The sequence below is a fragment of the Oncorhynchus mykiss genome, chromosome 22, assembly GCF_013265735.2.
Source record: "Oncorhynchus mykiss isolate Arlee chromosome 22, USDA_OmykA_1.1, whole genome shotgun sequence".
Classification (NCBI taxonomy): domain Eukaryota; kingdom Metazoa; phylum Chordata; class Actinopteri; order Salmoniformes; family Salmonidae; genus Oncorhynchus; species Oncorhynchus mykiss.
In genome coordinates, this window is record NC_048586.1 from 11,827,523 (window position 1) to 11,846,359 (window position 18,837).

Below are 18,837 nucleotides of genomic sequence, written 5' to 3' on the forward strand. Positions count from 1 at the left end.
TCACGGTCTTAATCGAAATTACGGATTGCCTCTTGTCTGCTCGTCGTCGCCTTATGACATAGTTTGTACATCTCAATTGTCAGTAGAAACCACTTTTGTTTAAGCAAGTCAGCCATATCAGTTTTTTGTTTGTCTCAAAGGCAGTAAATGAGGCTGAATGAACTGTGTTGCTGCCAGACAAGGCTCCGCTGATAGCCAGGTGTAGCAGTGGTAAGGATTCACTCCATGGTGCTGAAAATAAAGCTCTGCTGTTGGTACAGCTTTATGTTGTCCCTAAAAGTTTGTGGGCATTGTTTGACACCGTTATAGTGCAATTAATGTATTGTTTAGTGTTGTGGCTTTGCCCCACCAAGATTAACGTGCTAAATTTGCCACTGGTCACATGTTTTTGTCAAGTTTTCACTCTTCATTTCTGAAGTTGCTGTCTTAGGCTTCATTTTATGTTTTTCTCAAGTGGATTTCAGGCTGGTGGGGAGTGGGCTTTGAGGCGGGTGTAAAACCTTAGATTGGTCACTTACACTGGAGTGATAGAGGAACTAACACATGCTTTCCCTTAGCCAGTCCAACGGTGTGTAGTGTGATTGGTTGAGTCTTCTTGGGTGCATGACGTCAAGTATGTGCTTCAGATCTAGGAGGTGCCGATGTGGACAAAAGCTGGTCGAATTTCGTGCGAGAGAGATCTAAATGACAATTGAGAAGGAATGAACAGACAAAATTGCCTTCAATTGGTCCGCTCGCGCCATGCGGATTCGTTTGAATTAGTCAGTGAGCACGGTCCAGTTGACCATGCACAAGGATGAACTGATTATTCTGTGCAGGGCTTCGGTGTTGACAAAAGCTGTCCCATGTTGCGCGAGAGATCCAAATTAGAAGCAATGAATGTCAAAGTGGAAAATTGACCGGTTCTTTTGGATCCCCATAACACACAATACAGCACAAAAGGTAGCAGTTAAATACACAATCTTTATTGTAGAAAATGTATAGGGAGTAGTCAGTACTCGTTGGTAGGGTAAGACAAAACTAACAAACATGGTCACTTAGGGCCCTATAGTGGCCAGAACTGACTCTAACCGTAGCAGACAGTCGAGCGGCAAAACAGTCCCAAAGAGACTCAGTTCTACTGCCACTTTCTTCCCCTGACCAGAGGTACAGACAGGCAGTGTAAACCAAATGGGCAAATTCATGGAGTTAATATTAAAAATTCAAGAAGTAAATATTAAAAACAGCAAATCGCAAACTTGCCATGTAAAACCACACAATTCTGTTTCAGTGAGTAGCACACTAAAGCACGGCAACCAACGCAACTGTTTCAATAAATAACACACTATGACACAGCAAACGATGCAACTTATTCAATATCAAATGTGAGTGGCAAACAAGGTACCAAAATCAGCTAGAGGAAAATAAGCATAAAGCATGTATAGCCTAACCTCGCTCTTTAGGGGACGATAACAACTGTTTGCCTACTATAAATAAATGCAGCCAATCAGCATACAGAACCGGCCACCACAGGCTAGCCTCAAAGTGGCCAAATATCTGTGCTGTACAGATTACGCAATGTAAAGGTACTCATTCCTTTCGGTCGCTGCCGATAAATAATAAAACAACATTACACTGCCTATCTCAACAGAGGAGCCTCAAATTGACGGTGGAGTTTCTAGAGTCCGGGTTGCAAGTCTTTTGAGAATTTATCTCCGGAGTAACAGCGGTAAACATGGAAGTGGCGCTGCCGGTTTGCTTCCAAACACGTTATTTTCCCACCCGCAGCCCTTGCGCTAGCCACTTCCCTTGGGGGAATCCCTGGCTGCATTCCAAACACTTAAAAGACACACCCTCTCCACTCAGCCCTCAAATTAAGTGGACACTTCTGATGACGTATCATAACGTCTGATGAGTTGACACTTGCAGGGCAAGGGGCGAGGGAATAATTAATTATTTTTAAATGGACTGCACAGGTGCCCAGTTGGGTGGGCCCCTGTGCTTGGTCAGCATGCTGCAGTCCGGTTGATCCATGCCTAAGGATGAATTGACTGTCCAGCGCAGGGTTGATTGATTTGTCTGTTCAGTTGAGCGCTGCAAGAGAGGGGGTTGAGGGGAAGCAATGGGAGAAGCGGAAGTATTGTGTGTGAGTACAGTTGGTGAGAATGAGTGAACGATGGTGAAGAAGAGTGGAGTAAAAAGGGCTATGAACAGTTGGATATGTCCAGCAGTTTATGGTTAGAGTGCGATTCACGAGCAAGGGTGTTTTTTTGGGTGACCCGTTTGCAGTCTAGAAGATGGTGAGGGACAAATTGGGTAAAGTGGAATCATCAGAGCGACTAGGAGCGGTATGATGTTGCTTTCGTGTGTGTCAAAAGCGCAAAAGGAGAAAGCTCTGTGGCTCCACAAGATGTCGAGGTCTGATGTGGAACGCTATGATTTTCAGAGTAAGGGGACCGGTTAAAGTTGTCATCTAGGGTGTCTTTTTGAAAATAGAGGCTGTGTGGTTTAGGGAAAACATTCCAGGAGCAGTAGACGCACGCCACTTGAATTGAATTATGGACGGAAAAGAGTGAAGTGGTTCTCCCAACTTATGTAAAACTTGGGTATGTGAGGTATGCGGTAAGATCTGATCAGACAGAAGCTGCTGCAGTGTGTTATAGAAATCCATATGATTTATATGTTTATGAAGGTAAGATAATGACTAAATGATTTATACGTTTAAAGTAATGGTAAGACAATAACTAAGAGTATTCTTGAATGTATGTGCATAGGAAAAGAGGGACTGTTAGCAGACAAGGAACTGTTAGCAGACAAGGAACTGTGGCAGACAACTTGTGACCACTGTGAAACTGATAACAGGGAAAGAGGTCCCCCCATCCAGGGGGGGGAGAGAAACCGTTAGATTTGCAGTAGATTGTGTAACATGTGGCAGGATATGATAACAATGTGTGCCTTAGACCACTGCGCCACTTGGGAGTACAGGGAGTACTGAATGAAGAGGTCCCCCGCCCCCCCTCCCAGGTTCCTGAGCCTGTGTAGGGATCTGAATAAACATTTGAATCAGACTGAAGGAAAACCGTTTTTTTGTTTTAAATTCAGGGTATTGAATTTGGTTAGTGTTTTTGTTTTTGGTAATTTGTATGAATTTGTTCATCCAAAACATATTTTGTTTTGAGGTTATTTATTTTACTACCCTGTACAGTAGGTGCCGGCAATACCCCTTATGAGTGTAGTCTGCCAATAAACCTCAAAGAACAAGAGCCCTGTAGGAGTTGGTCAGCCCACAAGGTCCAGTTGTGCCGAGCCCCGAGCGACAACCTGGTCTCAGAGCATTTCGTATTATTATGTTCATAAATCCGAGACCCTGCATGTAGTATGATATGCTACGTTTGGTATGGTGACATGAGACAGATGGTTAGTTAAGGCAAAAACGAAAGGTGTGTGGTTGGTCGGGGTGGGCCTATAACACAAACGTCTATCAGCCCAAAGGTCACGAGTTTGAATCTAACCATAGACAACTTTAGCGTTTTAGCTATTTAGTACGTTTTCAACTACTTACTACTTTTTAGCTGCTTTGCAACTACATAGGGCGTCTTGACCCAACCAGGCTGTTCTCCAGACAGCGGTAACGCTGGAACATTTCCCAGACACTGTTGGTGGTCAGGTCACCTCCCTCAGAACCAGTGAAGATCTCCAGGTTCTTACAGTGGGACATCAGCACAATCTGTAGAGAGGACAGAAAGATACAGCAGATGGAATTAGATTTAGTATGGAGTTGAAGGGCTGAATCCCAACTTAAAATCCTTTGTAGCTCGAGTTTTTTATCAAAGTGACATCAATGCATGATTTACACAAAAGTCTCAGTCGCGTCTAGGTGTTTAACTTCGTGTGTGTGGGAACTAACTGAGTCGATGAGCGTGTATGGGGACTCGGCATGCAGTCCCCATGAGTGCAGAGTAGAGGGGCAAGCTCAGACGAGCAATGTAGTCCATCCCCGCCTCGAAACACTGGTCTGGGGAGCACCCACAAGAGAGGGCTGTCACAAAACGCTGCACGAAATCACACACAAGAAAATAATGTGCAAAGAAAACACAGGCATGTAAATGCTTATACCCTACACAACACACACACACGCACACTTGCATATAAAGACCCATTACTTACTCTCTCACACGCAACAAACATACACAGAGAGATAGACTAGGTGTGTGTTTACTATGATTCAGGGTGGAGGAATCTGGTTGTCATCATCAGGCACGGTGTTGGCACAGCGCCTGTTTGCTGAGACCACACTGGGACGCATCACTGTCATCAACACCTCCTCCCACTGGTCTGGTAACTACGCCAACACAACAGGTACATAGACATTGGAGTTTGATACCCCTGGTCAGGACTCCACTGAGGAAGGTGGAGGGATACTGTGCTGAGTTGTGTAAGATGAGTTAGGGAACACCCATGACCCCAAAAGCCTTCCAAGAAAGTTATGTCAGAAGCCTGACTCCACCTTGTCAGCCATATGTTTTCTACACACACACACTGAGCTGTCTCCTGAGAACAACTGCAGTGAGAGAGAGTGAAAATAGGAAATGTCACAGAGAATCAATTGGGAGTTTTTTTCCATTTTAAGACTGCTGCTGTATCAAGAGGCTGCTGTATAATCATTTATCCAAATAAGTGATGACATACTATGTGGGACTGAGGCGAGTTGTACCTATCCACACCACTCATCAGTCAGTCAGTGAGTTAGTATGGCTCATTACTGAACAGCTTGCTATCATTTCATGCCCCCTCCCCTCATTGTGGAGAGCTATCCTACTATAGGTTTTCAGGTAAATCCCTTACCTAACCTACTTGTACACATTCAGTATAGAACCATCCTCTGTATAGAACCATCCTTCTAACTGAATAGACAGCAGTTGGTCAAAGTCAATAACATGTCATCCTCTCTAAATGACAACTGTCTTAATGACAATGCCTCCCTGCAACGTAAAATCAATTCAGGGAAGTTTCAGTACCACTAAGTTACTGTCGGTGAGCGAAAGAAGGCATGGTTACCTGCAGGAAGTCCCCAGAGTGCTGTGCATAGAGGAGAGCCAAGGTACTTGGAACAGAGTGGACTCCTGTATCCCATCTCTGTCAGCTAGGCAAAGACCAACTTCCCCACCACATGCTGACAGTGGGCCTGCATGGGGAGAGGGATGGAGAAAGAGAAGATGGAGAGAGAGGTCATTCTTTTTTATTGTAACTGCACAAAAACTGCCAGAGTAAAAGTAATCAAATCTGTATTTCAAATAGACTTTCTCAAAGTGTGCAGTTAGTGGTTTACACTATTGGCTATTTAGTTTGGAGTTTGATCACTCTTGGCTCCCCCTCACCCCATCTCAATCAAGGACCTCTTCCCCAGTGAGGGCCTTCTGTGCCTGTTCTCCTCCTGCCTCTCCATCCTCTGCCACTCCCTCCCAGTCATGCTGGTCTGTCAAGTCCTCATTCCATACTAACCCCTTGATAACTTAGCTAGCTAGTTACAATGCTCTTGGTTAAATCAACTCCACATGGATTTCACCTCTCTCATCAAAAAGTATTTGCTCTTGCAACTGTAATCTTTTACTATAATTTTATGACAGGTGAAAATTACACCAGTAGATTTTTTGCCCTTGGCCAAATGGGCCAAAGAGCGAAAAAAAAGTTAACATTGGACACTGGTAATATTATTAATCTACAAGTTATGTTCTTAATCTGGCAACATGGGCCTTGGAGGCTCACAGGGATATTGATATCCACAGTATTCCACCAATTATACATTTTTCAACTCAGTACTTATTGTAATTCCCCCCTTTTGTTGTTGTTGCATAAATGCACTGTAATTTAAGCTGTAAAACTGCAAAGTTATCTCGGCCTAATGGTAAAATGTGTCGAATTGAAGGAAATTAGCTTGAAAACAGATTTGTTCTCTCGATGCCAAGGGATGGGCCTTCCCAGGCCAGAGACTTGGTTTGTCTAGCCCTGCACTGCCAAAGTCATAGTAAAACTCCTTGTATGCTATTTTTATTTAACTCGAGTTGTGTTCTGATTATGAAGGGGTCCCCGATTAATTTGCTATCACAAAAGGGGTTCCTGGGGGTCCCAAACCGCAAAAGGTTTGAGAACCCTCTGCTCTACTGTACAAGCAGATGCCACTGGTCAAATGCTCTAAGTGGGAGCTAAACCCCAGCCCTCCAGGTGGCGATATAAGCTTTATCCTGATTTCAGCTAACCCATTTCCTAACGAGGCAGAAGCTTCCTGCTTCTGGTTGTAAACAGAAAGGAGTTGCAGCTGGCTGTGGTGGTCCACACTGCACAGACCGGTGATCCAAACTTTTACAGTAGCTGTATGTATTTACAATACAATATATGATAGAATCTCTGAGACTTGAAAAGAGGGACAGATGAAAGTGGAACAGATCTATAAATTGGAGTAGCAGAGTTTGGTGGTGTGTACAGCGTGTGCTTGTGTGTATGTATAGACAGCAGCATGGCCAGTGGACAGCTGTACAGAGGGAGCGTTAATGTGTGTGTGTGTGTGTGTGTGTGTGTGTGTGTGTGTGTGTGTGTGTGTGTGTGTGTGTATACAGGCGGCAGCATGGCCAGTGGACAGCTGTCTAGAGAAGAGGCGTTGGCGTGTGTGGGGTGCAGACATGCGTGTCACATATTGCTCTATGCAGACACAGAAGCTCAGCTGTTTGAAGAAATCCCCATCAGACACATCATATTGGTGAGAGAGCATGGTGTGTGCGTGCACGTGTTAGTGATCTCCACACTCAGAACCAAATCTCCTGGGCACACTGGTCGGTGGCCAGCTGTCATGAGAGACTAGTGTTAGTTACTGCATTTATCTCTCTCCACAGATGCAGATGCGTTTCGATGGTCTGTTGGGTTTCCCTGGCGGGTGAGTGATGTCATACAGAGAATATTACTCTAGACTAGTGGAAGGGATGGATTGGGATTCAGAATACTGTATATGTGCTCTGACATCTGACCTTTGACCTCAGTCTCGTTGACCCGTCAGAAGAATCCCTAGAGGAGGGCCTGAGCAGGGAACTGTGGGAGGAGCTGGGCTTCTCACTGTCAGTCACCTTGGAGGATCATGTGTCTTCCTGCCACAACCCTTCCTCTCACCTCATTACTCACTTCTATGCCCGGAGAATGGAAGAGAAAGAGATCAGGGAGGTCGAAAGGGCAGCTGCTAGCACAGCAACAGACCATGGCCATGAGGTAGCATTTGTGTGTACAGTATATGTTCATTTGACTTTCCGGCATTCCTCGCATCCTATCTCCCCGCTACCTTCTCAACCCCTCCTCCTCTCTTCCAGGTGATGGGGATGGTCCGAGTTCCTATCTACACACTAAAGGGAGGAGAAGGAGGGCTTCCCTCATTCTTGTCCCACTCCTTTATTGGGAACTCTCGCTCTCAGCTGGAGGATGCTCTAGTGCGCTTCGGCCTGGTGACACCCGAGGAGCTACAGACAGCACTCACACATGCAGAGCAGAGGAGAAAACAACTTTGGGGAGGGGCAGCCTAATCACACACACAATGTAAGAAATTACATTCAATATTACTTTTTCCTGTTAGTATGTTACACACAGTTCTGTATTATAAAATTGTATAACTTACTCTATATACAGTTGAAGTCGGATGTTTACATACACCTTAGCCAAATACATTTAAACTCAGTTTTTCACAATTCCTGACATTTAATCCTAGTAAAAATTCATTTGTGACCAAGCTTTAATTTCCTGACTGATGTCTTGAGATGTGTCTCTTCAATATATCTACATAATTTTCCTACCTCATGATGCCATCTATTTTGTGAAGCACCCCCACAGCATGATGCTGCCACCCCGTGCTTCACGGTTAGGATGATGTTCTTCGGCTTGCAAGCCTCCCCTTTTTCCTCCAAACATAATGAAGGTCATTATTGCCAAACAGTTATATTTTTGTTTCATCAGACCAGAGGACATTTCTCCAAAAAGTATGATCTTTGTCCCCATGTGCAGTTGCAAACCGTAGTCTGGCTTTTTATGGTGGTTCTGGAGCAGTGGCTTCTTCCTTGCTGAAGCCTTTCAGGTTATGTTGATATAGGGCTCGTTTTACTGTGGATATAGATACTTTTGTACCTGTACCAAAGTACGTTCATCTCGCTCAGGACGGCTGCGTGGTCCCATGGTGTTTATACTTGCGTACTATTGTTTGTACAGATGAACGTGGTACCTTCAGGCGTTTGGAGATTGCTCACAAGAAAAAAACAGACTTGTGGAGGTCTACAATTTTTTTTCTGAGGTCTTGGCTGATTTATTTTTATTTTCCCATTATGTCAAGCAAAGAGGTACTGAATTTGAAGGTAGGTCTTGAAATACATCCACAGGTACACCTCCAATTGACTTAAATGATGGCAATTATTCTATCAGAAGCTTCTAAAGCCAAGCTGTTTAAAGGCAGTCAACTTTAGTGTATGTAAACTTCTGACCCACTGGAATTGATACAGTGAATTATATGTGAAATTATCTGTCTGTAAACAATTGTTAAAAAAATTACTTGTCATGCACAAAGTAGATGTCCTAACCAACTTGCCAAAACTATAGTTTGTTAACAAGACATTTGTGGAGTGGTTGAAAAATGAGTTTATGACTCCAACCTAAGTGTATGTAAACCTCCGACTTCAATCTGTAGCCTCCATGTTAAATAATGTAATGTACACAATTAGCCACTAGATGGGAGACAGAACAAGGTAACTCCTGGGCCTGGTTTCCCAAAAGCATTTTAAGACTAGTAAATTCATTGTTAGAACCTTCATAGGAGCATTGTTAAATCTCCGAGCTGTTTCCCCAAATCCATAGTTATTTACATTGCACTTCTAAACACTCGTAATTTAACGCCAGCCTAAGACCACTCGTAGAACAGCTAAGTGGGTCATTAGAGGTTGTTTGCCCTTCCGTGTCCCTTTATACAAAAGATCTTGGCTAAACATCAAATCACATGGTTTATCCACATCTGTGACTGCCGATAACTTCAGAAAAAAGTTGACTTCAAATGAAGTTGCCAATGTCTTTGCAATTGATACAAACAAGCAATGTACAGAGTATACCAAACATTAGGAACACCTTCCAAATATTGAGTTGCCCTCAGAACAGCTTCAAATTGTAAGGGGGAAGGACTCTACAAGGTGTCTAAAGTGTTCCAGAGGGAGGCTGGCCCATGTTGACTCCAATGCTCCCCACAGTTCTGTCAAGTTGATTGGATGTCCTTTAGGTGGTGGGACCATTCTTGATACACACGGAAAATTGTTGAGCATTAAAAACCCAGCAACATTGCAGTTCTTGACACAAACCGGTGCACCTTGCACCTACTACCATACCTCGTTCAAAGGCACTTAAATCTTTTGTCTTGCCCTTTCAACCTTTGAATGGCACACATGCTGTGACTTGCGAAAGTATTCACCCCCCTTGGCATTTTTCCTATTTTTGGGGGATTTGTATCATTTGATTTACACAACATGCCTACCACTTTGAAGATGCAAAATATTTTTTGTGAAACAAACAAATAACACACACAAAAAAAACTTGAGCGTGCATTAATATTCCAGCCATTACAGCTGCAAGTGTCTTGGGGTGTGTCTCTATAAGCTTGGCACATCTAGCCAGTGGGATTTTTGCCCATTCGTCAAGGCAAACTGCTCCAGCTCCTTCAAGTTGGATGGGTTCTGCTGATGTACAGCAATCTTTAAGTCATACCACAGATTCTCAATTGGATTGAGGTATGGGATTTGACTAAGCCATTCCAAGACATTTAAATGTTTCCCCTTAAACCAGTCGACTGTTGCTTTAGCAGTATCCTTAGGGTCATTGACCTGCTGGAAGGTGAACCTCCGACCCAGTCTCAAATCTCTGGAAGACTGAAACAGGTTTCCCTCAAGAATTTCCCTGTATATAGCGCCATCCTTCAATTCTGACCAGTTTCCCTGTCCCTGCCGATGGAAAAACATCACCACTGCATGACACTGCCACCACCATACTTCACTCTGGGGATGGTGCTCTCGGGGTGATGAGGTGTTGGGTTTTCGCCAGACATAGCGTTTTCCTTGATGGCCAAAAAGCTACATTTTAGTCACATCTGACCAACGTTTGGGGAGTCTCACATGCCTTTTGGCGAAAACCAAATGTGTTTGCTTATTTTTTTTCTTTAAGAAATGGCTTTTTTCTGGCCTCTCTTCCGTAAAGCCCAGCTCTGTGGAGTGTATGGCTTAAAGTGGTCCTATGGACAGATACTCCAATCTCCGCTGTGGAGCTTTGCAGCTCCTTCAGGGTTATCTTTGGTCTCTTTGTTGCCTCTCTGATTAATGCCCTCCTTGCCTGGTCCATGAGTTTTGGTGGGCGGCCCTCTCTTGGCAGGTTTGTTGTGGTGCCAAATTCTTTCCATTTTTTAATAATGGATTTAATGGTTCTCCGTGGAATGTTCAAAGTTTCTGATATTTTTTTATAACCCAACCTTGATCTGCACTTCTCCGCAACTTTGTCCTTGACCTGTTTGGAGAGCTCCTTGGTCTTAATGGTGCCGCTTGCTTAGTGGTGTTGCAGACTCTGGGGCCTTTCAGAACAGGTGTATAGTATATATACTGAGATCATGTGACACTTAGATTGCACACAAGTGGACTTTATTTAACTAATTATGTGACTTCTGAAGGTAATTGGTTGCACCAGATCTTATTTAGGGTCTTCATGGCAAAGGGGGTGAATACATACACACACACCACTTTTGCATTTTTAATTTTTTTTCACTTCACCAATTTGGACTATTTTGTGTTTACATGAAATCACATGAAATCCAAATTAAAATCCATTTAAATTACAGGTTGTAACGCAACAAAATAGGGGAAACACCAAGGGGGATATATACTTTTGCAAGGCACTGTAAACAATGTCTCAAGGCCAAAAAAATCCTTTAACCTGTCTCCTCCCCTTCACCTACACTGGTTGAAGTGTATTTAACAAATGACCATAGCTTTCACCTGGTCAGTCTTGTGTCATGGAAAGAGCAGGTGTGCTTTATGTTTTGTACACTGTATAAGAAGATGACTGCGTTCAAATATAAATACAGGCTATAGGTCTATTTCAATCATATTGAAACACATTTCATGTTCAATCAATGGAGTTCTATTTTGCTACTTGTAGGTTAATGTCTGTAATTTGTCTCAATATAGTTCATGATGTGTAGCCTAATATGCGCAATGATTTGCCAAATTTTGATTTAGTGCATTATAGAGTAAGCTTTAGAATTAGCCACCTCAATATTTGTAGCCATAGGTGATCTTTTTAGGTGCTGATCCATTGTCGGTATTGAGGAATAATTCTAATAAAGGTCAGATTTGAATGGAGAAAGCTGATCCAAGAGCAGCATTGCCTTTCCTTCGATCCTATCAGTATCCAGACATGCCTGAGCGTACGTTGTAGGAAAGATGCATCGTTGGCCAGTGGCCTACGACACTGCATCTCAGTGCAAGAGGCATCACTGCAGTCCCTGGTTTGAATCCAGGCTGCATCACATCCGGCCGTGATTGGGAGTCCCTAAGGGCACAATTGGCACATCGTCGTCCGGGTTTGGCCGGGGTAGGCCATCATTGTAAATAAGAATGTTCTAAATAACTGACTTGCCAAGTTAAAAAGGTTAAATCAATTTAAAAAATAAACCTAACTTCAATCACTATCGGGAGACCGGGCCTTGGTCAAGAAAGGCAGAGAAAAGTGCTGTTTGGTATTAACACGGTGCACTAGAGCCAGCAGTGGAGGAGTACTGAGCAAAGGTTTACATTCAATTCCTCCACACTTTGAAAGACAACAGCAGCGAGTCTCAATACTCTGAAATGCTGCAGATCTGCAACACTGCCATTGTGCACAGCAACAGTGGAGAGATCCTTCTCCAAGCGGAATTTGACTACGCCTCATCTTGGGGGTCAATACGGAGAGTCGTAAAGCAAGGGCGAGGGGCTGGGATCGCTTGTGTGTGTTAGCGCTTGAATGAAAAACAAAAAAGACAATTGTACAATTTAGTGGTTTTATTAGTCAAACTCTGCAGCCAAATCAGCATCTGTGGAATATCCACTGATGTTTGTAGTGTGTAAAAAACAATAACAAATGTACCCTCATACTGTAAGTCAGTGCAGCCACTGGTGGGTCCTAGAGCTCATCATGTTCATAGATATTGTATTCCTTCACTGTTATCAATCCATCTCTATCGTGGTCACTCTTCTGGAACACATCATTCACCATTCTCTCATAGAAGGAGTCTTCACGAGGTTTACTACCATCTCTCTCATACTCCACCTTGAAGTAGAATGTCATCTACAAAACAACAAACAAAACATGGGTTAGTCCTCGTCTGAACAATGGACAATTTAATTGAAGACATGATGCATGATCACCCCAGACTAACATTGTCCATAAGGCCGTCTTCAGTTTCTTTGCTCAGACTTGTGAATATAGATGAACTAGCATACCTCATCCCTAGTGAGAACCTTGTCGTCATCCAGGTCTATATCTCTGAAGGACTCCAGGCTGCGTGGCCCTTTGGACACAGAGTAGAGCTCCACATCGAAGATCAATGTAGCATTGGGTGGGACAGGACCTAGTAAACCAGACTAATTGTTAGTTTTATTTCTTATTCTTTATTTTTACTGCATTGTTGGTTAGGGCTTGTAAGTAAGCAGTTCACTGTAAGGTCTACATCTGTTGTATTCGGAGCATGTGACAAACAAAATTTGATTTCATTTTAAATACATTACAGCAATATTCTCCCCAAAGTGAAAACAAAATAGTGACATCCAAACACAATGGCAACACTCTTTGGACTGACTCACACAGAAACACAACTGCAAACATTTAATACTGTAATGACAATGTTTTCAGACGGAATAACTTCATTTCCAATTCGACATTTCTAGTTTATTCGCTATAGTAATGAATTCATTTCTTTCTCCTTTCCAGCAGTCATAAATGTTAATATAATAGTTCATGCCATTGCCATACAAAGAAACATGCTAAATACTTTAACACACGGCATGCATTCATGGTAGCTACTCCCTCTACAAGGACAATTATACAATAAAGAGTGGACCAGTTGTAATCCTAATCCCATCCCAAGCCACCACTGTTCAAGACTTGAAACATGCATGCAAAGCTGCTGTCTGAGTATCAGCTGTATGCTGTGAATGCACCATATGCCCAACATGCTTACATGCCAAAAGGAAGCAGTGCGGTGTACACTGTCAGGGGAGGAAATCCTTCAAAGAAACTGCTGTGGAAATAACACACGATAAGCAAAAATGAAGAAATAGGTGTTAGTTCAAGAAGATTGAATGACTGTCCCTTGAAATTGTATTAAAGTTGTGAATTGTTTATGTAAAATGTTGGCTTTAATATGACATATTATTACATTTCTTATCACAGGGATTTGTGTGGTTTCATGTATGTGTATATATATATATGGATTTGTGTGGTTTCATGTATGTGTATATATATATATATATATATATGGATTTGTGCGGTTTCATGTATGTGTATATATATATATATATATATATATATATGGATTTGTGTGGTTTCATGTATGTGTATATATATATATGGATTTGTGTGGTTTCATGTATGTGTATATATATATATATATGGATTTGTGTGGTTTCATGTATGTGTATATATATATATGGATTTGTGTGGTTTCATGTATGTGTATATATATATATATATATATATATGGATTTGTGTGGTTTCATGTATGTGTATATATATATATGGATTTGTGTGGTTTCATGTATGTGTATATATATATATATATATATATATATATGGATTTGTGTGGTTTCATGTATGTGTATATATATATATGGATTTGTGTGGTTTCATGTATGTGTATATATATATATATATATATATATATATATATATATGGATTTGTGTGGTTTCATGTATGTATGTATGTATATACAGTGGGGAGAACAAGTATTTGATAACCTGCAAAATCGGCAGTGTTTCCTACTTACAAAGCATTTAGAGGTCTGTAATTTTTATCATACTTCAACTTTGAGAGATAGAATCTAAAACAAAAATCCAGAAATTCACATTGTATGAATTTTAAGTAATTAATTAGCATTGTATTGCATGACATAAGTATTTGATACATCAGAAAAGCAGAACTTAATATTTGGTACAGAAACCTTTGTTTGCAATTACAGAGATCATACGTTTCCTGTAGTTCTTGACCAGGTTTGCACACACTGCAACAGGGATTTTGGCCCACTCCTCCATACAGAACTTCTCCAGATCCTTCAGGTTTTGGGGCTGTCGCTGGGCAATACGGACTTTCAGCTCCCTCCAAAGATGTTCTATTGAGTCAGGTCTGGAGACTGGCTAGGCCACTCCAGGACTTGAGATGCTTCTTACGGAGCCACTCCTTTACTTGCCCTGGCTGTGTGTTTTGGGTCGTTGTCATGCTGGAAGACACAGCCACGACCCATCTTCAATGCTCTTACTGAGGGAAGGAGGTTGTTGGCCAAGATCTCGCGATACATGGCCCCATCCATCCTCCCCCTCAATACGGTGCAGTCGTCCTGTCCCCTTTGCAGAAAAGCATCCCCAAAGAATGATGTTTCCACCTCCATGCTTCACGGTTGGGATGGTGTTCTTGGGGTTGTACTCATCCTTCTTCTTCCTCCAAACACAGCGAGTAGAGTTTAGACCAAAAAGCTATTTTTTCTCATCAGACCACATTACCTTCTCCCATTCCTCCTCTGGATCATCCAGATGGTCATTGGCAAACTTCAGACGGGCCTGGACATGCGCTGGCTTGAGCAGGGGGACCTTGCGTGCTCTGCAGGATTTGAATCCATGACGGCGTAGTGTGTTTCTAATGGTTTTCTTTGAGACTGTGGTCCCAGCTCTCTTCATGTCACTGACCAGGTCCTGCCAAGTAGTTCTGGGCATTGATGCCCCACGAGGTGAGATCTTGCATGGAGCCCCAGACCGAGGGTGATTGACCGTCATCTTGAACATCTTCCATTTTCTAATAATTGCGCCAACAGTTGTAGCCTTCTCACCAAGCTGCTTGCCTATTGTCCTGTAGCCCATCCCAGCCTTGTGCAGGTCTACAATTTTTTCCCTGATGTCCTTACATAGCTCTCTGGTCTTGGCCATTGTGGAGAGGTTTGAGTGTGTGGACAGGTGTCTTTTATACAGATAACGAGTTCAAACAGGTGCAGTTAATACAGGTAATGAGTGGAGAACAGGAGGGCTTCTTAAAGAAAAACTAACAGGTCTGTGGGAGCTGGAATTCTTACTGGTTGGTAGGGTGATCAAATACTTATGTCATGCAATAAAATGCTAATTAATTACTTAAAAATACAATGATTTTCTGGATTTTTGTTTTAGATTCCGTCTCTCACAGTTGAAAATGCTTTGTAAGTAGGGAAGACCTGCAAAATGGGCAGTGTATCAAATACTTGTTCCCCCCACTGTATATATGGATTTGTGTGGTTTCATGTATATATATATGGATTTGTGTGGATATATATATATATATATATACACACACACACAGAGATATACATACATGCAGGGAGGTGTGCCCCTTTCTGTCCAAGGAGGTCATTTTTGGACCATATTTTTGTCCATGAAGGCCACGGGACTGCTTTCGGCTCAAGAGGCAAAGGTTCTGTATGGCCTCTTTAAGCATCACATGAATGGCTCAAATATTGCACATATGATTATTCTACCCCCCATCTTACCTTTTCCTTTTTCTCCAAAGGCTAGCTCAGGTGGAACAGTGACTTTGCGTTTCTCCCCAGCACACATGTCATTCAATGCCATGTCCAGGCCCTTGATGATTTGTCCGACTCCCAACACAAACCACTGAGGATGTCCAGCTTTGTCTGAGCGGCTGAAACACAAAAAGGAAAATGGATAGATGCATTAGGTGCACTCAACTCATGGTACAGTATGTCTACATAACACAGTATTATTGAATGTGTCACTGTCTTACCATGGTATTGTCCTGAAATAATAGGCACATTCATTAACTTTTAATGAGCCATCTGCTTAATTTGAGAGGTTCACGTGTCAGGGCCATCCCTCAGCTATACCAAAGTGGATGGGTTGTCTTTTTGTCTAAAAATCCAGGATTGTGGCTTTACACTGTCACTGGATATCGGTCTACAAGCTTTTGATAGAATAATTATGCATTTACCAGCTCATGTCTGTTTTCATTGATGGATCTGGTCAGTAGAAAAGTATTACAAATTGTTTTATCAAATAGTTTACGACCAAAATCGAGCCTTTCCTGGCTCCCTCATTATAAAACTCACATGGTGTGCAAATCCATTTCTTTTAAACAAAAGTATTACATTGTTGATGCCATTTTATATGTAAATCTGGGACACTTACCTACAGTAGAACTGAGAACCGTCTTTAGCAAGGTACCCATCGTAGTGTGCATTCATTAGGTCTCCCTTTTTGCTCTTTTTTGAGCAGTCCTCTGGCGTGAATAACACCTCTATCTTCACATCATCGATTGACGCAACTGCAACTGTAACATCAACAATGACATTATAAATCTGTAGACATAAAAATAAGTTAAGCACAAGAGATTTCGGCAGCATCATCATCATCATGTCAACAAACTGTATGCGTGGCACCAAAGTTTCGCTAGGAGCGCAAAAAACGTCACTTCTGGTATGCAAGTGACGACCTTCTTCTTCTATGGTATAATGGCGGTCCGTAAAGAAACGTTTACGTGCATGCCGCCACCTACTGTTTTGGAGTGTACGGTCAATCATGGTTTGCCTAATAGAGCCCCACAGTTGTGTCATAATATCCATAAAACCTAGAGGTCAAACAGAGAAATGGTTCCAGTCGTTTTTCCACCATTCATTTTTCCCATAGGTGATTTTAGAAAAACTTTAAAAAATGACTGTATTTCGTGTAGGCTTTCCCTGGCGTGACATTATAATACGAGTGTAAATCTCTCTCGGATATGGTAACTTGTATCAATATATTGGTCTCTATTTACTCTTAGTTTCAAAAATGCTAATTACCTTCAAAGTAGACATCATGAAAAACTACAAATCCCTGCAAGCTCCTGCACTTCTTCTTTAATTGACACCTTTGCTAACAGGTATTGTGTCAATTTAAAACTTGCACAAGACAGTACACTGCATTGTCCATTTAAAGAAGTGTAGCCATTTTATCCATTTAGCTAACACGAGATAGTTAATCCAGAGATTCTTACCTTTGCCTCGATTCAGCTGTCTTATCCAGATCATCATGGCATTTGTAGATCTTTATGATAGTTACATTAGCAGATAATTAGCGTCTAATTTTGGGGGGGGTAAATACAGGCAAATTTTTTGAAAAAATCACCTTGTCCTAGAGAGATTTACATGGTCATCAAAACATCATGCCACAGTAAGACTACATGAAACAGACCTTATTTTTAAGTGTTTATAAAATCCCCTATGGAAAAAATGAATGTTGGGAAAACAATTGGAACCATTTCCCTGTATGACCGCTAGGTTTTATGGGTATTTTGACTCATACTGTGGTACTCTATTCTGTAATACTAAACAAATAAATCCCTATTAACTACCCTCCCCTATCCCCAAAACCCTCCCAACCTCTTCAAATGTCCCCTCTATCATGCTGAGACATTCCATCCTTAGGATTATTCAACATTTCAAAAATCATGTTGACAGTAACATCTGTTACCCCTAATAACTCTCTTATCATAGCCACAAAAATCTTTAACCTGGCATTTATGCTTTCCACAATCCGAGTCCTGTTGATAACCTTTCCAATTAAGTAAATGTGTTTTACTATAAAGTGTCCTTTGACGCAGCACATTTATGGGAGCAAGATTTCTGAACAGGTCTCGAAACCATGTCAGGACTAGTAGAAGCACCAGTTCTGACAGTAGGTCCACTTACTACAGGAGCAGCCATGGTAGCTCCATCAGTCCACCTAATAGTTCCACCAATCTGTCTTACAGCCTCTGCACATGAGACAACATGAGTGATTCTATATCTCTAGGCCTGCCTAGCCTCTCTCTGCCCTTACAAAAATGAATTTGTTGTTGCAAACTTCCCGCAAGTTTGTGGCAAATTTTCTACAAACTACATCGTGTGCCACAAAATGTTGCCAGAAGTGGTACATTTGCAGCAAACCTTTGGCAACAATATGTATTGCTACTAGTGGCAAAGAGTTTACCAGAAGTTGTTTCTGGTGAACACACAAGTTCCAAGACCAGTAACAGTTGACTACCAGTCAAGGGGAGAAGAAAAATCAGTTGAAAATCTACCTAGCTCCAAAGTTGTCCGGTGAGTGTCTAACTTATTGATTTAAGGGCCTAATAAACTTTAAATTGTGTTGGCTAATTGATGCCTGGTTAGAAATGTCATGTTTTATGGGATAGAGTGAAACACATGTTGTTGCTGTATCAGTTTCAACCAACCTGTCAGTGCCACTGACTGGCTAGCTGGCTCACTTTAGCGATCATATTTTTGCATATTTAATTGGACAGCTAGCTATCAAACTAATGATTTCCTGGATATTTTAAACACATATTTGATGTTGACGACATTGCTGTCTTTTAATACCAACATGCATGTCAATATGCTACCTTAGCTGTTCAGTAAATTATCATGTTAGTAAGCACAACAACTAAGGTACCAACAGAGACGGACGGTCCTGACCTCCCTGGGGTCCTAAGCTAAATTCTGCTAAGGGGCCCTCCTACCTGACCCGTGAGCCATGTAAACCATTTGCCAATTCCACTCAGTC

General features: G+C 42.0%; 2 protein-coding genes across 4 annotated transcripts; one reads left to right on the forward strand and one right to left on the reverse strand.

Annotated features, from left to right (window-relative positions):
- The first annotated feature begins 1,943 nt into the window (after positions 1-1,943).
- On the forward strand, positions 1,944-7,819 carry zgc:103759 (U8 snoRNA-decapping enzyme). Of its 3 annotated transcripts, none has more exons than XM_036958731.1 (5): positions 1,944-2,125; positions 6,594-6,733; positions 6,867-6,907; positions 7,011-7,233; positions 7,332-7,819. In XM_036958731.1, the coding sequence occupies exons 2-5, from the start codon at positions 6,602-6,604 to the stop codon at positions 7,539-7,541; spliced, it is 606 nt and encodes a 201-aa protein (XP_036814626.1). In that variant the 5' UTR covers positions 1,944-2,125; positions 6,594-6,601; the 3' UTR covers positions 7,542-7,819. The 3 variants fall into 3 exon arrangements, with proteins under 3 accessions (XP_036814626.1, XP_021434592.2, XP_021434591.2); XM_021578917.2 differs by lacking the exon at positions 1,944-2,125 and adding an exon at positions 6,252-6,350; XM_021578916.2 differs by lacking the exon at positions 1,944-2,125 and adding an exon at positions 6,253-6,452.
- Positions 7,820-12,053: 4,234 nt separating this feature from the next.
- fkbp7 (FKBP prolyl isomerase 7) lies at positions 12,054-16,774 on the reverse strand. Its single transcript, XM_036958732.1, has 4 exons — positions 16,447-16,774; positions 15,792-15,943; positions 12,510-12,637; positions 12,054-12,354 (listed from the first exon to the last, which is right to left on the reverse strand). The coding sequence occupies exons 1-4, from the start codon at positions 16,671-16,673 to the stop codon at positions 12,190-12,192; spliced, it is 672 nt and encodes a 223-aa protein (XP_036814627.1). The 5' UTR covers positions 16,674-16,774; the 3' UTR covers positions 12,054-12,189.
- Between the last annotated feature and the right edge of the window lie 2,063 nt (positions 16,775-18,837).